This window comes from Molothrus aeneus, chromosome 6, assembly GCF_037042795.1.
Source record: "Molothrus aeneus isolate 106 chromosome 6, BPBGC_Maene_1.0, whole genome shotgun sequence".
Lineage (NCBI taxonomy): Eukaryota > Metazoa > Chordata > Aves > Passeriformes > Icteridae > Molothrus > Molothrus aeneus.
The window spans coordinates 59,388,450-59,406,543 of record NC_089651.1 but is presented as its reverse complement, the minus strand read 5'-3'; the positions used below and the strand labels follow the sequence as shown (position 1 = coordinate 59,406,543).

General features: G+C 41.2%; 1 protein-coding gene across 2 annotated transcripts in view; it reads left to right on the top strand.

Annotated features, from left to right (window-relative positions):
• PELI2 (pellino E3 ubiquitin protein ligase family member 2) overlaps positions 1–18,094 on the top strand; it is a 66,512-nt gene that overhangs the window by 30,319 nt on the left and 18,099 nt on the right. The window contains exon 3 of one of the 2 annotated variants that reach the window (XM_066552211.1): positions 10,158–10,250. The exons of the other annotated variant lie outside the window; for it this stretch is intronic. Within the exon in view, the coding sequence (XP_066408308.1) occupies positions 10,158–10,250 (93 nt within the window). The remainder of the gene's footprint in view (positions 1–10,157; positions 10,251–18,094) is intronic. 2 annotated transcript variants of the gene reach the window in all.

The following is an 18,094-nucleotide window of genomic DNA, read 5'->3' as shown; positions in this document are numbered from 1 at the left end:
CATTTTATAGTGTTTTCTAACAAAACCCAGATGTTTAGTGAAGGAAGGGGAATTAAAAATTGCTGAGGTCTACAGCAATTATTTTTTTATGACTTAACGTTGCTTTTTGTTTTCATGCTCTCCCTTCAGAGGATAAAAAAAAGATCAAAAAAATGCTTTCCTTGTAAACTCTCTTTAAACTACATCTGCTCTAAATCAATATTTTAGAGCAGATTCTACTTGAATGTGGTGCCCTTTGAAAGCAGAGGAGGATGCAGTGATCACCAGGCTGGTGTCAAGGAACTGGGGAACATTTCATTTCCCCATACGCTTCCCTTGGCTTCCTGCAGGGAGCCAGGCTGTGGGAGCACTGCGGTGCAGGACCTGTCACTTTGCAGCTTCCTTGACCATGTCAGAAATAACCTGGGGGATTTGGGCTTGTGAGAATGCAGAACCAGGGAAAGGAGAGGCTGCATCTCAGCTGAGGTTTAAATGCTGTAGTGTAAGGTCAGACACTGCAAATCCTGCTGCCCATCATGGAATGTCCTGGATTTCTTTGTGCCACGGGAAAAGTGACGAGTAGGATTTGTACCACAGTTGGTAGAGCCACTTGTTTCACTGGAAGATGAAAATTTCACAGCTTGAGCTTAATGTAGCGTGACTTGTTTAAAACTGTCTTGTTCCAGTTTGACTGGTTCCTGCATGCTTCCCCTCCATTCCCCAGAATTTAGAGTGGAAATTTTGGACCACCTGCTGTACTGGTGAAGCTCTGTCCTGTTTCATATTTATTCTGTTTGGACTCTCAATTGGCTGGAATGGATCTGGTTTTAAAATTGCATGTCTCCTGAGAGCTGGGCTGCTCTGAGCTTCCTAAAGGTCAGGAAAACTCCCCAATCTGGTGTGGCTCAAATGAAGCTGGATGGCCTGAGCACAGTATTTCTGCCTGTGTGCTGCTACTGCCTTTGGAACTTGTTGGGGATAACTCACCCTGCAAGCTGGCAGTACTGAGGGAGATCCTCTTTGGAGTATTCAAGTGGTGGGGATCTGCTGGGGTGTTCAGGGGTTGGGTGGGCTGTGCTGGAGCCCAGCTGGGAGCAGCCTGATGACTGCAGGGCCTTCTGTAGAACTGTGAGAGCCTGGGACTGTCAGCAGGTCTAATGCAGGAATCCCTCTTCTCTGTAAAGGTTGTTTCATGCTCAAAAGAAAGTGCCATGGCAAGGGGAATGTGGCAGCTGATAATGGATACGCTTTTCCTGTTATCTCAAGCAAAATTGTCTTAAATGGGTGGAACATTGTGTTTGTAAAAGTCAGCTAGTGTGTGTCAGAGTATGGAATTGCTCTCCTGGAACAGGGGAGTTGGAACTGCATCAAAGAGGAGATGAGACTTCTCTGCTCCAAGGCTTTGTTGAGAGGGGCAATTATTTTGAAAACACAGAAAGCAATTGAAGCATCATGGGCCAACAGTAACTTTCCAAAGAAACAAACAGCTGCTACTCCTGTTTTACAAATTAGAAAATACTTGTTTTCCAGCGTGCTTAGAGATTTTGTTGAAGGAAAGAACAAAATCTAAATATTTCTCTTTTTGGGAGTCTCTTATGACTCCATCTGTAAAATGAGTAATGTTATCTGTTTGCCAAGAGAAGAACTAAGAGGGGTGACTCTCTTGTGACATTCAAAGATTCCTCTTTCTACTCTGTAGGTCTCTTGTCTGAGACATGTTTATGCTTTTTTTTGGGTGTAGATTTACTTTGTTTTGAGATCCTGCTGGTTTGTTCTCATTCAACACCAAAGACCTCACAAATACTTTAGGAGAAAGCAGGGAGTACTTTATCCTGATAATCTCTTTAGAAGGGATGTATCCCCAGCAAAGTGCTTATTGGCTGCATGCTCTAAGCCCTTCAGCTCTGCTTGCAGAAATTCTCTGGCAGTTGTAAAGCAATCCAGAATTCTTCAGCAATGTGGCTTTGCTTCTACAGGATCATTATCTTTTTTTTTTGATCATCCCTGAGGTGTCCTTCCATGAAAACAAACGAGTCCAGCCACTGGACCTACATCAGAGCTTGTACTTAGGTGACCTCTGTGTCAGACCCAGTGTGTTCTGTACAGACTTGCCTTGAAATTCTGCATGTCTCTTGTCCACAGTGATTCTGCCAGTTCTTCAAGAAGTTCTGGACTCTGCAGATGCCTGCTGTGAGATAATGCTTGTGGTAATCTATACTTCGGGCTTCTAATTTCAGTAGCAGCAGATCCCTATCACTTTGACTTGAGGAAGCTCATTAAAGGCCCAGCACTCTCAGCTTGCTCTGTTCAGTCTTCCCCCAGCTCTGAGGGATCTCCCTTCCCCTGAGTTCACCATAGCCAGGGAATGGTGGATGCTTTCTTCTCTGCTTTTTGGTACCAGGGAGGGGTATCCCTCCCTGGCCACCTGAAAACCTCTGGACTCTGAGGATTGCACATTTCCTGGGAACTGTGGCCTGAGGACAAGGCCAGTGTCTGAGCAGGGATCTGTCTCAAGCTGGGGTCATCCTGAATTGTTGCACTTTCAGCCTTGGATGTTGACAACAACAGAGATTTTCCTGGGAACCTCTCCTTGTAAATTTAAGATACCGAGAGACATGTTCCTTTCTCTTTTGCCCTAACCCCAGGATAAGAAAAGGGGAAGCAAGTACAAGGTTGGTTTCTATGTATTTAGTTTTCTTTCATGAAACTCATGTGGCCAAAGAAGCTCTGTTTCCAGGGCCTGTAGCTGCACAAATCTGTTTCTCCTCCCAGACTTCACAACTGATTGAAGGCTTAGATGACATAGCACTCCCAGGTTGCAGCTTGGAAAACTTTTCTGTCTAAAGCAATTCTGTTCAGCATTGGTCAGGGGTGTTCTTGAGCAGGGGAATCTGAAAAGAAAATGGAACTTCCCTGGTGAGATAAACCACATTTTATACTTTCACTACAGCAGTGCAAATTTCTGGGGTTTATTGCTAACCTCAAATCCTAGAGAAGTTTAACAGAGAAGATGCTTTCTTTTGATGTATCAGATGGCCTCTGAAAATCAGGGCTTGGTGGGACCAGAGCATGCACATTTACACCCTGGTGACCAGGGAATTTCTGAACCTGTAGCAGCTTGCTTGTTCTCCTGTTCTTTGGGTGGTGAGTTAGAGCCTCAGAGGCTCAGAGCTTCTGTTCCCTTCCACAGACAGTGCTCTTCCTGACAGTGCTGCTGCTGTTTCTTCCAGCTTTATTTCAGCTGCATGAGCCCAGAATTCCAGAAGAGGCAATTAAAGAAATCAGATTTAGAGAAGGTGAGGGAGAGGTGCTTTTTTGTGCTTGAGGTTTTTAGAGTTTGTATTACTAAAGCGGAATTTCTGGACTTCATAAATGCAAATAAAATTGTGTGAATGATCAAGAAACCCTGCAGGGGTTATGGGCTGATTCCTGTAATTTGTAACTTTGAGGCAATGGACTTTAAATATACAGGCCTAACTAGTTTTGAATTTCCTACAAAGGTTTGCAAGGAATGTTGAATAGGACAGCGAGAGCAAATGCACAAAAGCTGGAAGGGGGCCCGAAAGAAATTTTGGGGAGGTTTTGTGGATTACTTTTGACTTGTAGCCTTCCTATAATGGGCATTTACCATTATAAACTTTGGACAAGAGGCTAGAGTGTAAAACATGCAGAAGTTTTTCATCTTTCCTGTTATCTCTACATTAGCATTTGCTTTTCCACATCTCTGTCTCTTCTTCAGCCCACCAAAGAATCTTCAGTGCTGAAGGTCAGGAATGAGGCAGTGCCTTGGGTGGTCCAGGTGGGAGGCAGGGAGGACAAAGCTGACCTTGCTTCAGCTGCTCCCAGATTGTTCCCAAGGAAAAGCTGGCCTTGGAAAGCTGGATTGTGGAACTTGCAATAAAGCACATAGAGTGTTCTCCCTAACTCATCCCTCCTCCTCCTCCTCCAAGCTTTCTCAAATCTTTGTTTGGTGTTTTGTCACAAAAATTGACTCTGTTGCTACTTGAGTATAATAAATAAACTGCAGAAGTCAAAACAAAATGTTTGCAATTTTGTTCAAGAGACAGCCCGTGCTGAATGTCTTAAAATATCCTTGTGTTATGATCTTGCCTGTTACTGGAAACACTCTCTCTAACTCCCCTTTTCTTTGGTTAAAAATACCTTGGTTATTTAATGTTGTCTCTTGGTATCTTGCACTGTAGTAGCAAATACTGCTGGGGTTGAAAGTATCACTGTGCCATTATGTGATGCATATAAAAACAAGGCTCTTTCTGAGGAACTTTTTTTTCATCTCCAGATGAAGATGCACTTGCTAAATTTAGAGGTAGGGCTCTGATTTTTCTCTGACTGCTGAGAAATTCTGTGTAGGAATCCTCTGATTAAAATTGAGCCATAATGCTAAATAAAAATCTATCTGTGCATTCCAAACACAGCATGACAAGGGAGAGCACCATCACACAGTGTGGCTCTCTGAATGCACTGAGGTTTTTCCAGGCTGAAATAGAATTGGTTTTTAGTTGGTGGCAGTGAGTTACCTCATTTAGCCTTAAAAACACTAAACCACTTTGAAACAGGAGTGTGGAGGCACCTTCCTCAGTCAAAGGCTTTGATGGCTTCAAACACATCTGGGAAAAGGAGATTTTGAAATGTAACAACTGATGTTTCTGCTTCAGGTTGGATTTGGGCTCTGCAAAGGCTGAGAGGTGATAGTTGCCTCCACAAGTGGATGTTGGAATTTCCATGGAGCTGTAATCCATTCTGTTCGGTGTTTACCAGGCAATGTTTGGCTGCAGCCCTGGTGGCGGAGCAATAATGTGAATTGGATGATTTCTGATACCCAAAGAGTCTTGCTCAAGGGTAACAGTCCTGCCTAGATTGATTCTGAGTAAGGCATTTTGCATTAGGTAAAAGCCCACAACAATGCTCAAGGTCCACAAGTGGAGACCATCCTTCCCAGTGGAGAAAGCAGTGTCAGGGTCACGGAGGCTGAGGCTGGAGCCTGTGTTGGAACATTTGGAAGATGCTGAAGGTTTGGCTGTGCAGGTTTGGGCTCTGCAGGCTCAGGGGGGCTCAGCTGAGCAGCATGTGCTGCTTTAGAGCACATGAGTTTGGTCAAGGCTGCCCTGACTCAGCTGTGTCCAGAAGGCCATAGCAATTTTGGTATCTTAGTTGCTGATACAAGCCTGGCTGAAGGTCGCTCCAGAGGGAACTGTAGCCAGTTTGTGTACATGGGATGTTTGACAGCTTGTAATCCTTTGTCCTTCAGTCATTTTTCTGCCAAAACCTTGAGTGTCTGCAGAGTCATTTTCTGAACTCCTGCCAGGATTCTGGTACTCTTTGTTTTGAAGTCAAGGAAGTTGTCTTCAAGGAAATGTCATATCCAGAATCATTTGTTAATTGTGCATAAATGGTGCATAGGCTGTCTTTCAGCAGTACTTTCCCAGCTTTCACTTGCCAATTTGTGAAATGTCTTGCTAGCACCAGTAGAAGTTCATAAATCACAGATAGAATCTGTGTACCTCATCAGCCTGTCCAGTGTCCCAGGATTATCTCAGCCTTGTGTTTCTCAGGCTTGATGAACAGGAAGGAGGGAGCACTTAGGACACTTGTTACAGGTACATGATGTCTCTTCTTTATCACTTATATAACTCTTCTCCCTGTTGTGTATCAATGTGTATTTAAAGAACAGTGAAGATAAAAAGTAGATTTTCTTTGAAACAGAAATCCTCCTCATTCAAATATTATGTACTCACTGTCTCTAGACAAAAGCTTGCACATTTATTTGCCATGATTTTTCTGTTTATATGCTTGCTTTATTTTGTTTTTCTTTTTTTTGTTTATGCTTGGATCTAGATACAGTGTTCCTCTTATTACTGAAATAGATGAGCAGTGTTAAAGAAGAGATACAAACTGTTGGGAGGGAGAATGTAATTTACAATTATAATTCTTTCTCATGAAGCATTCACTACTTTAAAATCTATTTATTTAGTGCCTGCTAACTATAGGCAGTATGATGATGATTGAATGCTTTTTCACGCAGGCTCATGGAGACTTGAAGTGGAATAAGATTCACCTTTGGAATTCACTGAGATAACTTTGACAACAGCAAGAAATTGCATGCAAAGTGGAAAGGCCAAGAATGTGCTGAATGTTTTGGCATCATCAGTACTGTATTAATCTAATTTCTGATTGTGCCTTGCTGTACTAGTTCTCTATTAATAGTTTCATATACCAAAAGCTTGTTTTGCTCTACACTGGGGGAAAACACCTTGCCTTGAAAATAGGGGTTGTGGTTCTATTCAAGTGCTTTTGGCAGAAACTGAGATTATACCTGTCTGAGGCAGGTTGTGTCTCCTTGTCAAGTGGCACATGGGTTGGTTGTCTGTGTAAACAGTGAGACTTGCTCTCTGATGTGGTGTTCTTGCTGCAAAATTGTTGGGCTGGGACTTAATTCCAACTTTACCAGGATTTTAAAGCATCAATAACTGGGGCTGAAGGGGTTGAATTGAACTCTTTGGTAATTGATAGAATCTGGCTGTGATAGAGCTGTGGAAGGATGTATAGTATGAACTGTTTATGAGAAAATGACATTTAATGTGGAAATAAACTGATGCAGCATCTTGAGCTTTGTCTTCTTCCCCTTATACATCACCTCCTGTGCATCTTAGAAATGCAGACATAATACAGAGTGTAAAGAAGAAATAGATTCCATTAATTGGTTTGTAAGCCTGAGTTAAAGTCCTGCAGTTATTTTCCTTGCCATCAAACCTCCCCTCTCCTGTCTCCTGCCACTGCCCTGCCCTGTGCTGCTCCTCTGCTCCTTTGTCCCTGGGAAGTGAGGGACACCAGGAGTCCAGACATTGGTTTTTGCTTTTTCTGGTTGGCCTATCAGTGAGATGCCTTTGAGCTTTTTAGGAAAACATTGCTGAACATTTTCTTTTTGGAAAGAAAAATGTTAAAACTGTACTCCTGGGGCTTTAAAAGAGAATTTTCCTTCTCATTTTGCATTTCATATATAAAACATGTATACACTGTGCTTAGCACTCACTACTGGTTTAGAGAGAGCCTTGCTCCTACTGGAATACACATCAAGTAAAAATAGGCTGGTGTACTCAGGAATTGTGAGATTTGATGTGTCCCAGTTTTCATTTGTTACAGCACTTTCACTGTGTTGGTCTGTCACTCCATGTTGGTAATATTTTGATTTTTATTTCTTTTCTCTTGAGCTGGTAAAAGGAGACCCTTGTTTTTGCCATAGTGAGTTTGTGCTGGTCTCTGAACACAAATTGCAGCAGTGCACCAACAGAATGGTGAGGATGTATTGACAGGATATTCCATATAATATTATGATAAATTCCATATAATATTAGATCCAGAAGGGATTTTTAATAATCTAAAAGTGTAGAACTACAAATTCATCTCTTCATTATTTGTTTTGAATACCTGTGTTCATGAAAGTAGTTCAGAGCCCTTATGGTTCTGGCTTAAATCCTAAAATCTTCACTGAGTCCTAGGATTGAATTTTCATGAATAAACAAGATCCTAACTTTGGAAAGCAGGAAATGATAGGATTTGGTTGCATTGCTGTTTGTTCACATTTCTGTGAAGGGGAATCCTGGCCTGAGAGACATGATTCTGTAATTAGAATATTAGTTACACTAGATCACCTCTTTCACTTTACTGAAAATCAGTGCTTTTCACGCTTTGCTGAGTGAGATGCACAGAGACAAGCACTAAAAATTACATGTTACACTTCAAACTCTTCCTCTGTCTTGATATTTTCCTTGGTACTGAGGCCTTTTGCTGCTGAAGGGAAAAATGTAGGATGCATGCTGTTCTTTCATAGCTCTCATTTCCTCAAAACTATTATTATTTTCCTTGGAAGCCTGTCTGAGTAGAAAGTGTCAGTCATGATTCTGTGTGTCTGGTGGCACGACACTGATGTGTCATCTCCTGGTGTCACAAATAAAATCTGAATCTTCCCAGGTCAGGACAGAATTTCAGCTCATTCCTCCCAGAGTGTTTGCACTGGAGAAGCCTCATAGTAACAACTCAGCTTTTTTTTTTCCTCCAGGAGGAATGTCTGCCTTTTGTTCTTACAACTCATTGTTCTTTTCTGAATGCCTTCCCCATAAGTGCCGTGTGGGTTTTTTTGTTTGTTTTTCTCTAAAACTGAGAATCTTGAATTAATTTGTGAAATGGTGTTTGAACTTCCTAACAGAAGTTAGTCAGGTTGATGTGCAGTGAGACAAAGCTGCAATTATCTCTATTTTTGTACTCCCAAGGGGCTTCATTACAGCAGCTCTTCTCTCCCTGCTGCCGTGTCCTGGCAAGGTGAGGTTCAGGATTCAACAGACACAACAAATTATTATTTTCTGTGTGTGTGTAGTGTTTCATCCCTGCTGATGGAACATTTAACTGGGGCTTTGTTTTTTGGTTTTTTTTCTTGCTGTTGTTGTAGTAATAGGAGAATCTGTGTGAGTTCAGACAGACTTTGTATTATTGAATACTTGTTTGGTAGTTGTCTTGGTTTGAAAAGCCAGGTGTGTGCTGAGGAAGGCAGGAGCCTCCCCTGAAATGGAAAATGCAAACCCCCTCTGAATTGTTATAATTTTGAAATTAAGGGGCTCTCAGGCAAAGATACGGGAGTAGGAATAACAGTTCTTTATTAGGGAAGAAAATAAAAAAATAAATAAAATAAACAATGCAGTGATACAAAACAGCACTGCCAGAGTCAGACCATGCCCTGTCCCCTGTGTGTCAGGGGGTGGCACAGCCCCATCCCATGGGGGCTCAGCCCTCCTGCAGTGCCAGCTGTGGCTCTGCTGGAGCAGGGATCCTGCACAAGGGGGGAGTTTTCCTCTGCAGCTCCAGGGCTGCTGGAGATGGGCCTGGGCTCCCTCTGGCCATGCAGGGCAGCAGAAGCTGCTCCTCTGGGAATGCACTGGGCAAAGGCTGCTGTGCTGTCCCAAAGCTCAGATTGGATCCAGGTAGGAATGCTCGGCTCCTCCCCTGGGCGCAGCATCTCCCCATGGGATGATGGGATTGGGTCAGCCCTGCAGGGACACTCAGTGGCCATGGACAGCAGAGATCTCCTGCAGGGAGGATTGGCTGTGGGAGAGAGAAAGAAAACTGCCCAATTAGCAGAGGATAATTGCTCACAGATAGGAATAGAATACACACCCCCATTCCAGCCCAAGACTCTCTCCCCCAAGCTGTGATATGGCAAAAGTATCGAGGGTTCTGCTGCATCAGCTCCTCCACTGCTGTCAGCCAAAGACAGGGACACTTCAGCCCCAAAATGGCTTTAAACTGCTCTATTTCTAATATTGCTTAATGCAATTTGACAGGCACATAATGCTCTAACTCTTAAAGCCTCTAACAACAATTTCATGATGGACTAGTGTGGGTTTAAGCAGGCTTTCCTGAAGTTTTAGATTTGCTGATCCAACCCTGAGGGCAAGTACTTAATACTTGAGACCCTCCAGACTGTTAGTTACACTTCATAGTAACATTTCCTTCTTCAGGTAGTGCTTTGTCTTTTCATAACACTTAAACCTCCTTTAATTTGACTATTTTAGCTATCAAGGCTGAGGCTTGAGTGGCAGCACAAAACTGTAATAAGGATATATTTGGTTACGGACACAAAAACTGTCTTACATTTATACTTTGCACTGCAGAAAATTGTCTCTGTTGTTCATTTGTTGTTTCAAGACCCTTTAAATATTTTTTTAACAAATAAATGCTGTTTTGGCTCATATATTTTAGTAGGACATGTTCTTTTTTCATAGTGATATCTTTACCAGCATTTAAGTATTGAGTGCAAGTCAGGGGAACAGAATAGTTTAGTCATGCATTTATAATTCCTTGTTAAGGGAATGTCTATAATATTTTGAAAAGAATGTACTTAAGTAGCTACCTGCAATTCAGAGCTCTCTGCCTGGAAAGTGAGCTTTAGCTATTGTTCAATATTTATTTTTAGAAATTGTGGTAATGTGGGGAGATCTATTCAAAATATTTTACTTAATAGAGAGTATGTCAATATATAGATTTGGCAAGATGCAAATCCTGAATTTCTCAGATGCTCTCAGCAAGGGGAGGGGGGAGAAAATGTACCAAAACCAGTGAGAATTAAATGCTCTGGTGTTGTGCATTATTTTGTTGCATTTCAATGGCAGGTGAATTATGAGAGGCATGACTCCAACCCTCTGCAGGTGGAATTTTTGGCTGCATTTGAAGACAAGGAAAAGTACCGAGGTGAACAGCCTGGGGTAAGCAGTAAATGGGAGAAACTCATTTAGCAGGCTCTAGTCCCAAAAATTCCTTGCTTGCCTACATAATAATGTGAGGAATCTGACATCTCTGTGACTTGCTGAGTGTAAATGAGATGTTGGTATAATAAAGGACACTTTGAGAAAGTGTATGAGGATGCAGTAAAGAGGAAATGAGGAATTCTAAACTATTTATCCTCGTGTTCATGAGGGAGGGATCAGTTCCTCATCCATTTGGGTTAGATTGGATCCCTTTTCTGTAAGGAGGCATTCTCTGAGTTTGCTGGGAGCGGGAGAGAGCCTGGCTGTGCCTTTCCCAAAGCTTGCACAGCACCTCCCTGCTGCCTTTTCCTCCCTCTGCACACATTTTCTCCCTGTATTTGGGGAAAACAGCAGAACAGCAGGTGCCTGTTCACTGCAGGGTTATAAGGTGACTCCTGGTTTATTGAGGGCTTCCTAGAAATACCATTTTCTAAATGAGTGTGTTCCCAAGGATCCTAAGTGGCTAAAGAGAGAGGGAGAGAGCACCTGCTGGCTTGGTAATTGATTGCTGGAGTGAGAGCAGTGGGGAATTCCTGAAGAGCTTTAATGGTCCTCTGAGAGCTGGAAAGGGAACATGAGAGACCAGGTAGGTCCCTGTGCAGGATGGGAATGTGGCACCACTGAACACTGGGATGAAAAGTCAGAAAGAGAGAAATGGAAAAGAGCTTTAGGTGATATTATCTTCACTGTTATCAGCTGGGTATTAATTAATTTAAATCCTGGTAAATTATTTGTGAAATTGCAATTCCTGAGCTGGTTACTAATGGGATTCCATAGTAGTAAGCAATTTTCTAGCATTGAATGCATCACATGAAAGAAAACCTTTGAAAAACAACAAAGAAAACACCAAATAACAAACCCCATAAATTTCATTTGATAAAACTGGTAGCAGTTAAAGTGTTAGAAGGGTAAGTAAAATGAAACAGCTGCATTGAGTGGTTTGCACATTTAAAAATCGGCTTTCTAAAAAGCCACATTAGTTAGAATTAACTATAACCAAAATACTAGCAAAGTGAAATATATGGAGGATTTCAGTATGGCCTGTTGGTATTGCAACAGGGACTGTGCCTTGGAAAGGAGAGTTGTCTCCAGTTGGTAAAAATGGAATTCTGTAAAAATGGATTTCTGGACTGGGATGAGCAGGGAATTGTGGAATTGAAGAGTCTGTGTTATCCAGTACAGATCTGCTGTCAAGTGTTCAGAAGGATTCTGAAATGCTGGAGAGGATTCAAACAGGAGTAGCAAAACTGATTTGAAGGAGGGAATGGGGAGACTGTGCCTGGAATAGCAGCAAATGAAAACTGGCAGCTGAAATGAGCTGTTGCACGAGTTACTCACCACAACTGCCCAAGAAACCTGGCACAAAGTGCCTCAGTTTGATTCCGAACTCCAGCAGCTGCCTAGGAATTTCCACATGCTGCTCTATGAAAACTGATTTCTTTGAAGAAATCTGGTTTCCTTTTAATTTAGTGTATTTTACACTTCATTGATGAAATCAAATTAGCATGAAGCAGATTGATATGTTTTAGCCAAATGTGATGCATTTAAACCAATGTGGGGGACAACAGGATGACTTTGAAAAATAGCTGGTATAGGGAAAATTTAACCTGATTAGGTAATTCTGTTTAAAAATATAAATTATATTTTCTTTGTGGTCTTTTGGAGAAAATATTAAGTGTGCCAAAGTATTTGGTTATTCTGAAGCAGGTGTTCACTGTTGTCTTTAGGGTCTGGGTGGATGGTGGAGTGAGTTGTATCCCAGTAACTTCAGGGTTTTGAAAATGATGGGAAATGTTCCTGTGTGTTGTAGTAGGCACTGTGTGCAGTGTGTGGAATGGGAGGGTAATGGCTGTTGTAAAAATAAATTAGGGCTGTTTGTGAGTAAGTGCTAAAATGGAACCTTTTTTTTTTAGGTGTAGAAAATGATGATGCTCGTAGTGAGAGGAAAGTCTCTGTGTACATAATGTGGGGAAAAAAACCAAACCTGGGAAACATTAGTGTGGGAAGATTAAAGGCAGATCCCATCTTTAGAGCCCATATGTGATTTGTAGCTCCAGCTCTGTCTGCAGAGACATCAGGGAAGGGGGTGAGAGCCCTGAGCCTTGATGGATGCAGGGAAACCCTCACAGCTCTTGGGGCCTTTTGTTCCTGGTGCTTCATTAGGCAAAGCAGATGTGAGATTTAAGGGATTATTTGCTACTCCTACAGAGGCTCAGTAACAAAATCCAATACCAAAAGACCTCAAACTCGAGTTTGTTTCATCTGGGGAATTGTAAATTTGGAATGATGCTGTATAAAGTGTAAAATGTAGTTTATAATCAACCACAAATTTTGGTTTATGGCTTCTGTGCCATCATTTAAAATCCCTGTTATCCACACTCCCTGACCTGACTTAACAATCAGAGGGCAAATCTCCTGAGTGGAAATAATTTTATATCAGTTGCCACATACAGAAATGAAAAGGTCAAAATGAGATACTGTAATAAAAGGTGTTCTGAATTACCTATTACTTGTAATAGCTCTATTAATAATAATAGTAGAGGTTGAGAGAGCAGGATGGGTTAATGTAGCTGAATAAAACACCTTTTAGGTGTGAAATATTTTCTACACATTACCTTGCTTGTTAAAGAATACATGCCATTATCCCAGAGATTTAATAAAACATTGGAAGGTCAATGCAAAAATGAATGTTTTGATAGGACAAGATAACTGGGACAGAGGTAGTTGGAAGTCAGGCTGCAGGAAGTGGGGAGTGCATTCAGTTACTGAGACACTCCAACCTTTCCTTCAATGTTTGTGGAAGCCAAGAGAGGCTCTGCTGCAGTTTTCTGAAAGGAATTCTTTAAGTTAAGCCAACTATTGGTGTACTATTTGTAGGTTAAAAGAATTTTTGTGTTGGCACTGCGCTCTGTGGTCTGCATTTCTGCAGCATTGCTGTGCTATTAAGTTCTTGTTTTTAAGGATCAGTGAATCTGTACCAGCTTGCTGGGTGGTTGTTAGAAAAATGGATAAATTCTTTTCAGTTATAATTATATTAAATGTGAATTTAAATATACTCTTCATTTATATTGACTTTGAAGAGATTATCTTTTTGGATTTCCATTTATAATATTTGCTCAAAAAATATGTAAGCTCTTAATTATTTTTTTTTAATCTGGCATTTGATCTGGATTGCCATTTTCATCTGTTGTCTTTAATTAGGCTTCCTGCTGAGTTTTGTAGCTTTACAGTTCATACCTTGTGAAAGAATCAATTGATTTCAGTGCAGATTCCCACGGTTACTATTCTTAAATTGCTTTCTTAGCTCAGCAGAGTGGTGGCAGAGTTCTTGCAATTTGATCTTCACAACCACTGCTGTTTATTAAAAAAAAAAAAAAAAAAAACAACAACAAAAAACAGATTACTCATGATTTTTCTACAGCCTGCATGAGATGATTTGATAATTTATTTGTAGGCAGTGTTTGCTCCAAGGAGTCACCAGAGCTGCTTCTTAATTCACTCATCCACAGTGTCTTGGGGCTTCCTCTGGATATCATCCAAGTATTCCAGAAGTGCACAGGAATGTGACTAAAATTGCACCCAAAGCATGTGATTTCAGTGTTTTTAATTTTATATATATATGAATATAATACATGTTTTGCCAATCATGTAACAGCTGTCAGTAGGTGTTTAGTGAAGAGACTGTAAAGGGCAGGTAGGTCTGGAGATGGAGGTTGGTGCAGAGGAAGGGGACAGGGGAAATGATTTAAATGATTCTGGGATTTATGGGGCAGCTCTCTGGAAAGTCAAAATGGGGGTTTTGCCAGAGGGTTGCAAAAGGGAAATTTTTTTTCTTCTTATCTCCAGCATAAAAATGATGGGTGGGTAAGCAGTGATCTCTTGAGCTGTGTGTGAAATGTGTAGTGGCTGTTCCAAGTCCTGCTCTCAGTAAAGCTATAAAATTGTGGATAGTGAAGTGCTTTGAAACATATCAAATACTGCTCAGGATCATGTGTGTAAATTCATGATTTTTTCTTAAATTAAGCAATAATATTGAATACATATATCATCTTTATTATGGGCAGCCTGATAGTGCTGGGTGCTAAATACCCTTCCCTGGCATGGGACTGGGATTCAGAGCTCTGCCAGGAGAATCAACACAGCAAAGATTTTCCTTCCTCCTTGCTAAAACCTAGCTTAAACAACTGATTTAAGAAATCAAGTAATTTAAGACACCAAATTAAAACCATACTTTAAATCAGTTAATATTGGAAAACACAATTAATTTTTATGTCAAGAACTTCTACCCAGGCATGCTGAGGGATGAAAAAAAGGTCCTTGAAGTGCTTTTTGTTGTATGTAATTTCATAAACCTGTTCTCCACATAAATGTGGGCTGCTTTATCCTAGAAAGCACTGAATATTCTGTAAACCTAATTAAAACTGTGCCTTATTAACACTGTGGGCCTGCTAAGTGCATTGTGTGCATTGTGTCATTATTTAAGACTGTTACTCAGTGTTTGTTTCATTCAGTATAAAGCCCCAAATCCCACCTGCCACTGGGAAAATTGTATTTTTCATAGAAATAGTGACATATCCCATAATTTTGCTCCTGCAACATTAGATTTGTGCTCTACCTCTTTATTTATAAAATAAAAAGAAATTAAAAGTATATTTTTAAATATTATAATCTTTGTCTGTGTGTGTTCAGATAATTTGGGTCTGGGAAAAAAGTGTTAATATGGGATGGAGTTGTGCTTCACTTCTGCCTGAGCCAGCCTGTTTTGGAGAGGGGCAAAGCAGGTCATATCAGTGGTGAAATCATGTTGTGTGAAGTGCAGAGCTTCTGATGAGCTGTTCTCTTATCTGACATTACATATGAATAGAAAGCAAGTTGCCTGTAAAGCTTGCTTTAAATTTTAATAAACTGTAGAAAAGATAAGTGGTAATTTCCTGATGTGGATGCATCTAGTAGAGCCTGCTAAACCCAAATTCCAGGATCATAAATTTTAAAATGAATCTTTGTGGCTTGAATTTTTAAGCTGGCATGATAGATTTAAATTTTAGGGAAATAAATTTCCCTTCCTCTCCTCTGTCTGTATCAATCTTACTGAAAAACGACAGAAGATTCAAATTTGAGAACACAATGAAAATAACAGGAAGGGAGAGCAATAGAGGCCACTAATCCTCTAATTACTTTCTCTGAACACTGGGAATTGGGCTGCAGAATATCCTTCAGTACAATCTAGAGTAAGCTAAATTTATTCCATTCCAAAGCTGTAAAGGGAAGGGTTTTGCTACCAACTCAGAATAGTAATGGGCTGTGGTGGTCTTTATCTGATGGGAGAGAAGCAGATGTGGCTGCTCTGTGAAGGCCCGTCTGCAGATTGGAATTTTCCTGCCTCTTAATTGCCCTGTGCTCGCCCTTTCACACCCTGGGGTTTGAAATGGAGCTAAACAATCCCATGATTTTATAAACCATGGGGCAGAGCCCTCTGCTCTGGGCATGGGGGCTGAGGATGTGGCACATGTACAGCAGAATTCACAGAATGACCAGGTAGGAAGTGACCTTAAAGATCATGGACCCTGGCCCCCAGTGCCACATCCAGTCTGTTTTAAACACACCCAGGGATGGTGACTCCACCACCTCCCTGGGCAGAGCATTCCAGAACTTTATCACTCTTTCTGTAAAAAACTTCTTAATATCCAACCTGTACTGGGAAGTGACTGTGGTGGATTCTCCTATAAATTCCTTTTGGCTGCACACTGCTATCAAAGCTGTTTAGTGGCAGACATGACCTGTATTTTGGCTCAAGTGCTGTCAGCCAGTTCTTTTGTGCTTGCTTTGCTCAATAGTGTGCTGTTGGTATTGATATTTTCCCCAATCCCTCATTCCACACTGAAGTTCAGTAAACACACAAAGATGCTGAGGTTAAATGTGTGGCTTTCAGCTGAACCTCCCTCTGCTGCTGTTGCTTGTGTTTTGTGAACCTGGCTGGTATCTTGGATAAATTCTGGAGTAACACTCAGGGACAAAACATTCTGGGATAAATGAATCCTAAATTTGGTTGTAAGCACTTTGTTGTAGCTCTGGTGAGTGACTGAGAATGGGGTTTGCTTTCTCACAGTGTTTCTCAGTTTGCAGAGTGGGGAGGCAGTGCTCGTCCCACATCCCCCAGAGCCCTGACACCTCCTGGCTGCAGAGATGGTCTTTTTTTTTAATCCCTTGTATAATTTAGAAAGGTTTGGGAATCAGGACCAGCCTTTTTTTTGCACAGATTCAGAGACAGCACCAGAGGGGTTTACAGTCACTTATGTTTTGGAATGAGCCTGGCAGCTGCACATGTGGAGAGGAAAGCTCCTTGCTTCCCACTTGTTAGCAACTTGATTTTTCAACTCCCATGCAGCACATAAATCAGGATTTAATTCTGACTGCTGTTTTATGTATTATCTTGTTGACTTAAATCACTTAAATAGCTCAGTTAAACACAGTTCAGAGTGTGTGTGTTTTTAAATACACTAAGTTGTGTGTAAGGAATGTGAGTAAGCTCTGAACTTTGCCCAGGAAGATGGTTGGTAATGTGTATAAATGAGAACTGGAAAGGTTACAAATACTGTGTTTGCTGTGCACTTGTAGGGCTAAAGAAGCCCAAAATAATTTTTTTTTTCCCCCCATGCAAGATGTGGGCTGTTAACTTGTTAGTGAGCTGAGAGGTCAGATCATCCCTTTTATCCCTGTAGGAGCCAGATCCTACAGATTTACCTGTTTTGTGCCTTCTGCCCCCCAGAAATCCCTTGCAGTAAGGAAGCTCTGGTTGAAAAGTGGGCTTAACATACTTCTGCCCAGAGCTACTGTCAAGTTTGCCTAACTTGGTTCAAGCACCAGTTGAACTATTTTACAGGATATTTTTTTATTATTGAAAGTCTCCATGGAGGAAATTGCCACAAAGTCCAATTTGCAATGACTTGTTGCAGTTCCTGCAGCAATCCCAGACCAGTAAAAAATAATCTGATTGCTTTTGGGTTTGTTCTGTCTTGCCAATATTCCATAGTGTGATTTCTAGAAAGCAGCTTCTGTCCCTGATAGGCTCTATAAAATCTTAACTGCTTTCTAGAAGCACTGAATGGCTTTTTGGCAAGAAGAATTTGCCTTTTTTCATCCCCCATCCTCTTGAGAGAGTTTTGTGCAGCTGCCTAACAGGTCTGTTAAGGTAACTGTCTGGAGAGTCTTTGGCTGTCTTAATGTAGAACTGAGTCATGTCAGATGCAGTTTATGGATTCTGGGAGCTGTGGGATGATCTGCAGCTTCTCCTGGTGTTATTGTGTGCTCTGCTTGGCAGGCAGGCACAGCTTGGTGCTCAGGGGTGCTTTGATTCACAGAAGCATTCACTGCTGATGAGCTGAGTGTACAAATCTTTCAGGCTGTGGATTGATAGAAGCCCTTGAGGGGACTTTAGCACTATATTTTTTCTTTTTTTTTTTTTTTTTTTTTTTTGTCTGGCTTTTAGTTAAGGATTCTAATTTGTGGCTATTTTGTGTGCTTGGCATACCCAAATACATGAGTGTAGCCAGGCATCTGCTGCTTTTGTTCGGATGTGTATAAATGAATTGTAGACTGTTGGCACCAGAATGTTCAGTTACAAACACTGTTGCATCCTTCTCTAATTACTGATATTTTTGTGGGTGTGTCAAGAGATTTGGGGATGTGATCCAGCTGCAGTGACAAAATCATGTTTATGCCTTCATGTTTAAATCTGTAGTCTTCCTGGAGAAATCCTACTCTTAGGAAATTAATGCCAGGAGTTTTGGGGTCAGAAGTTTTGC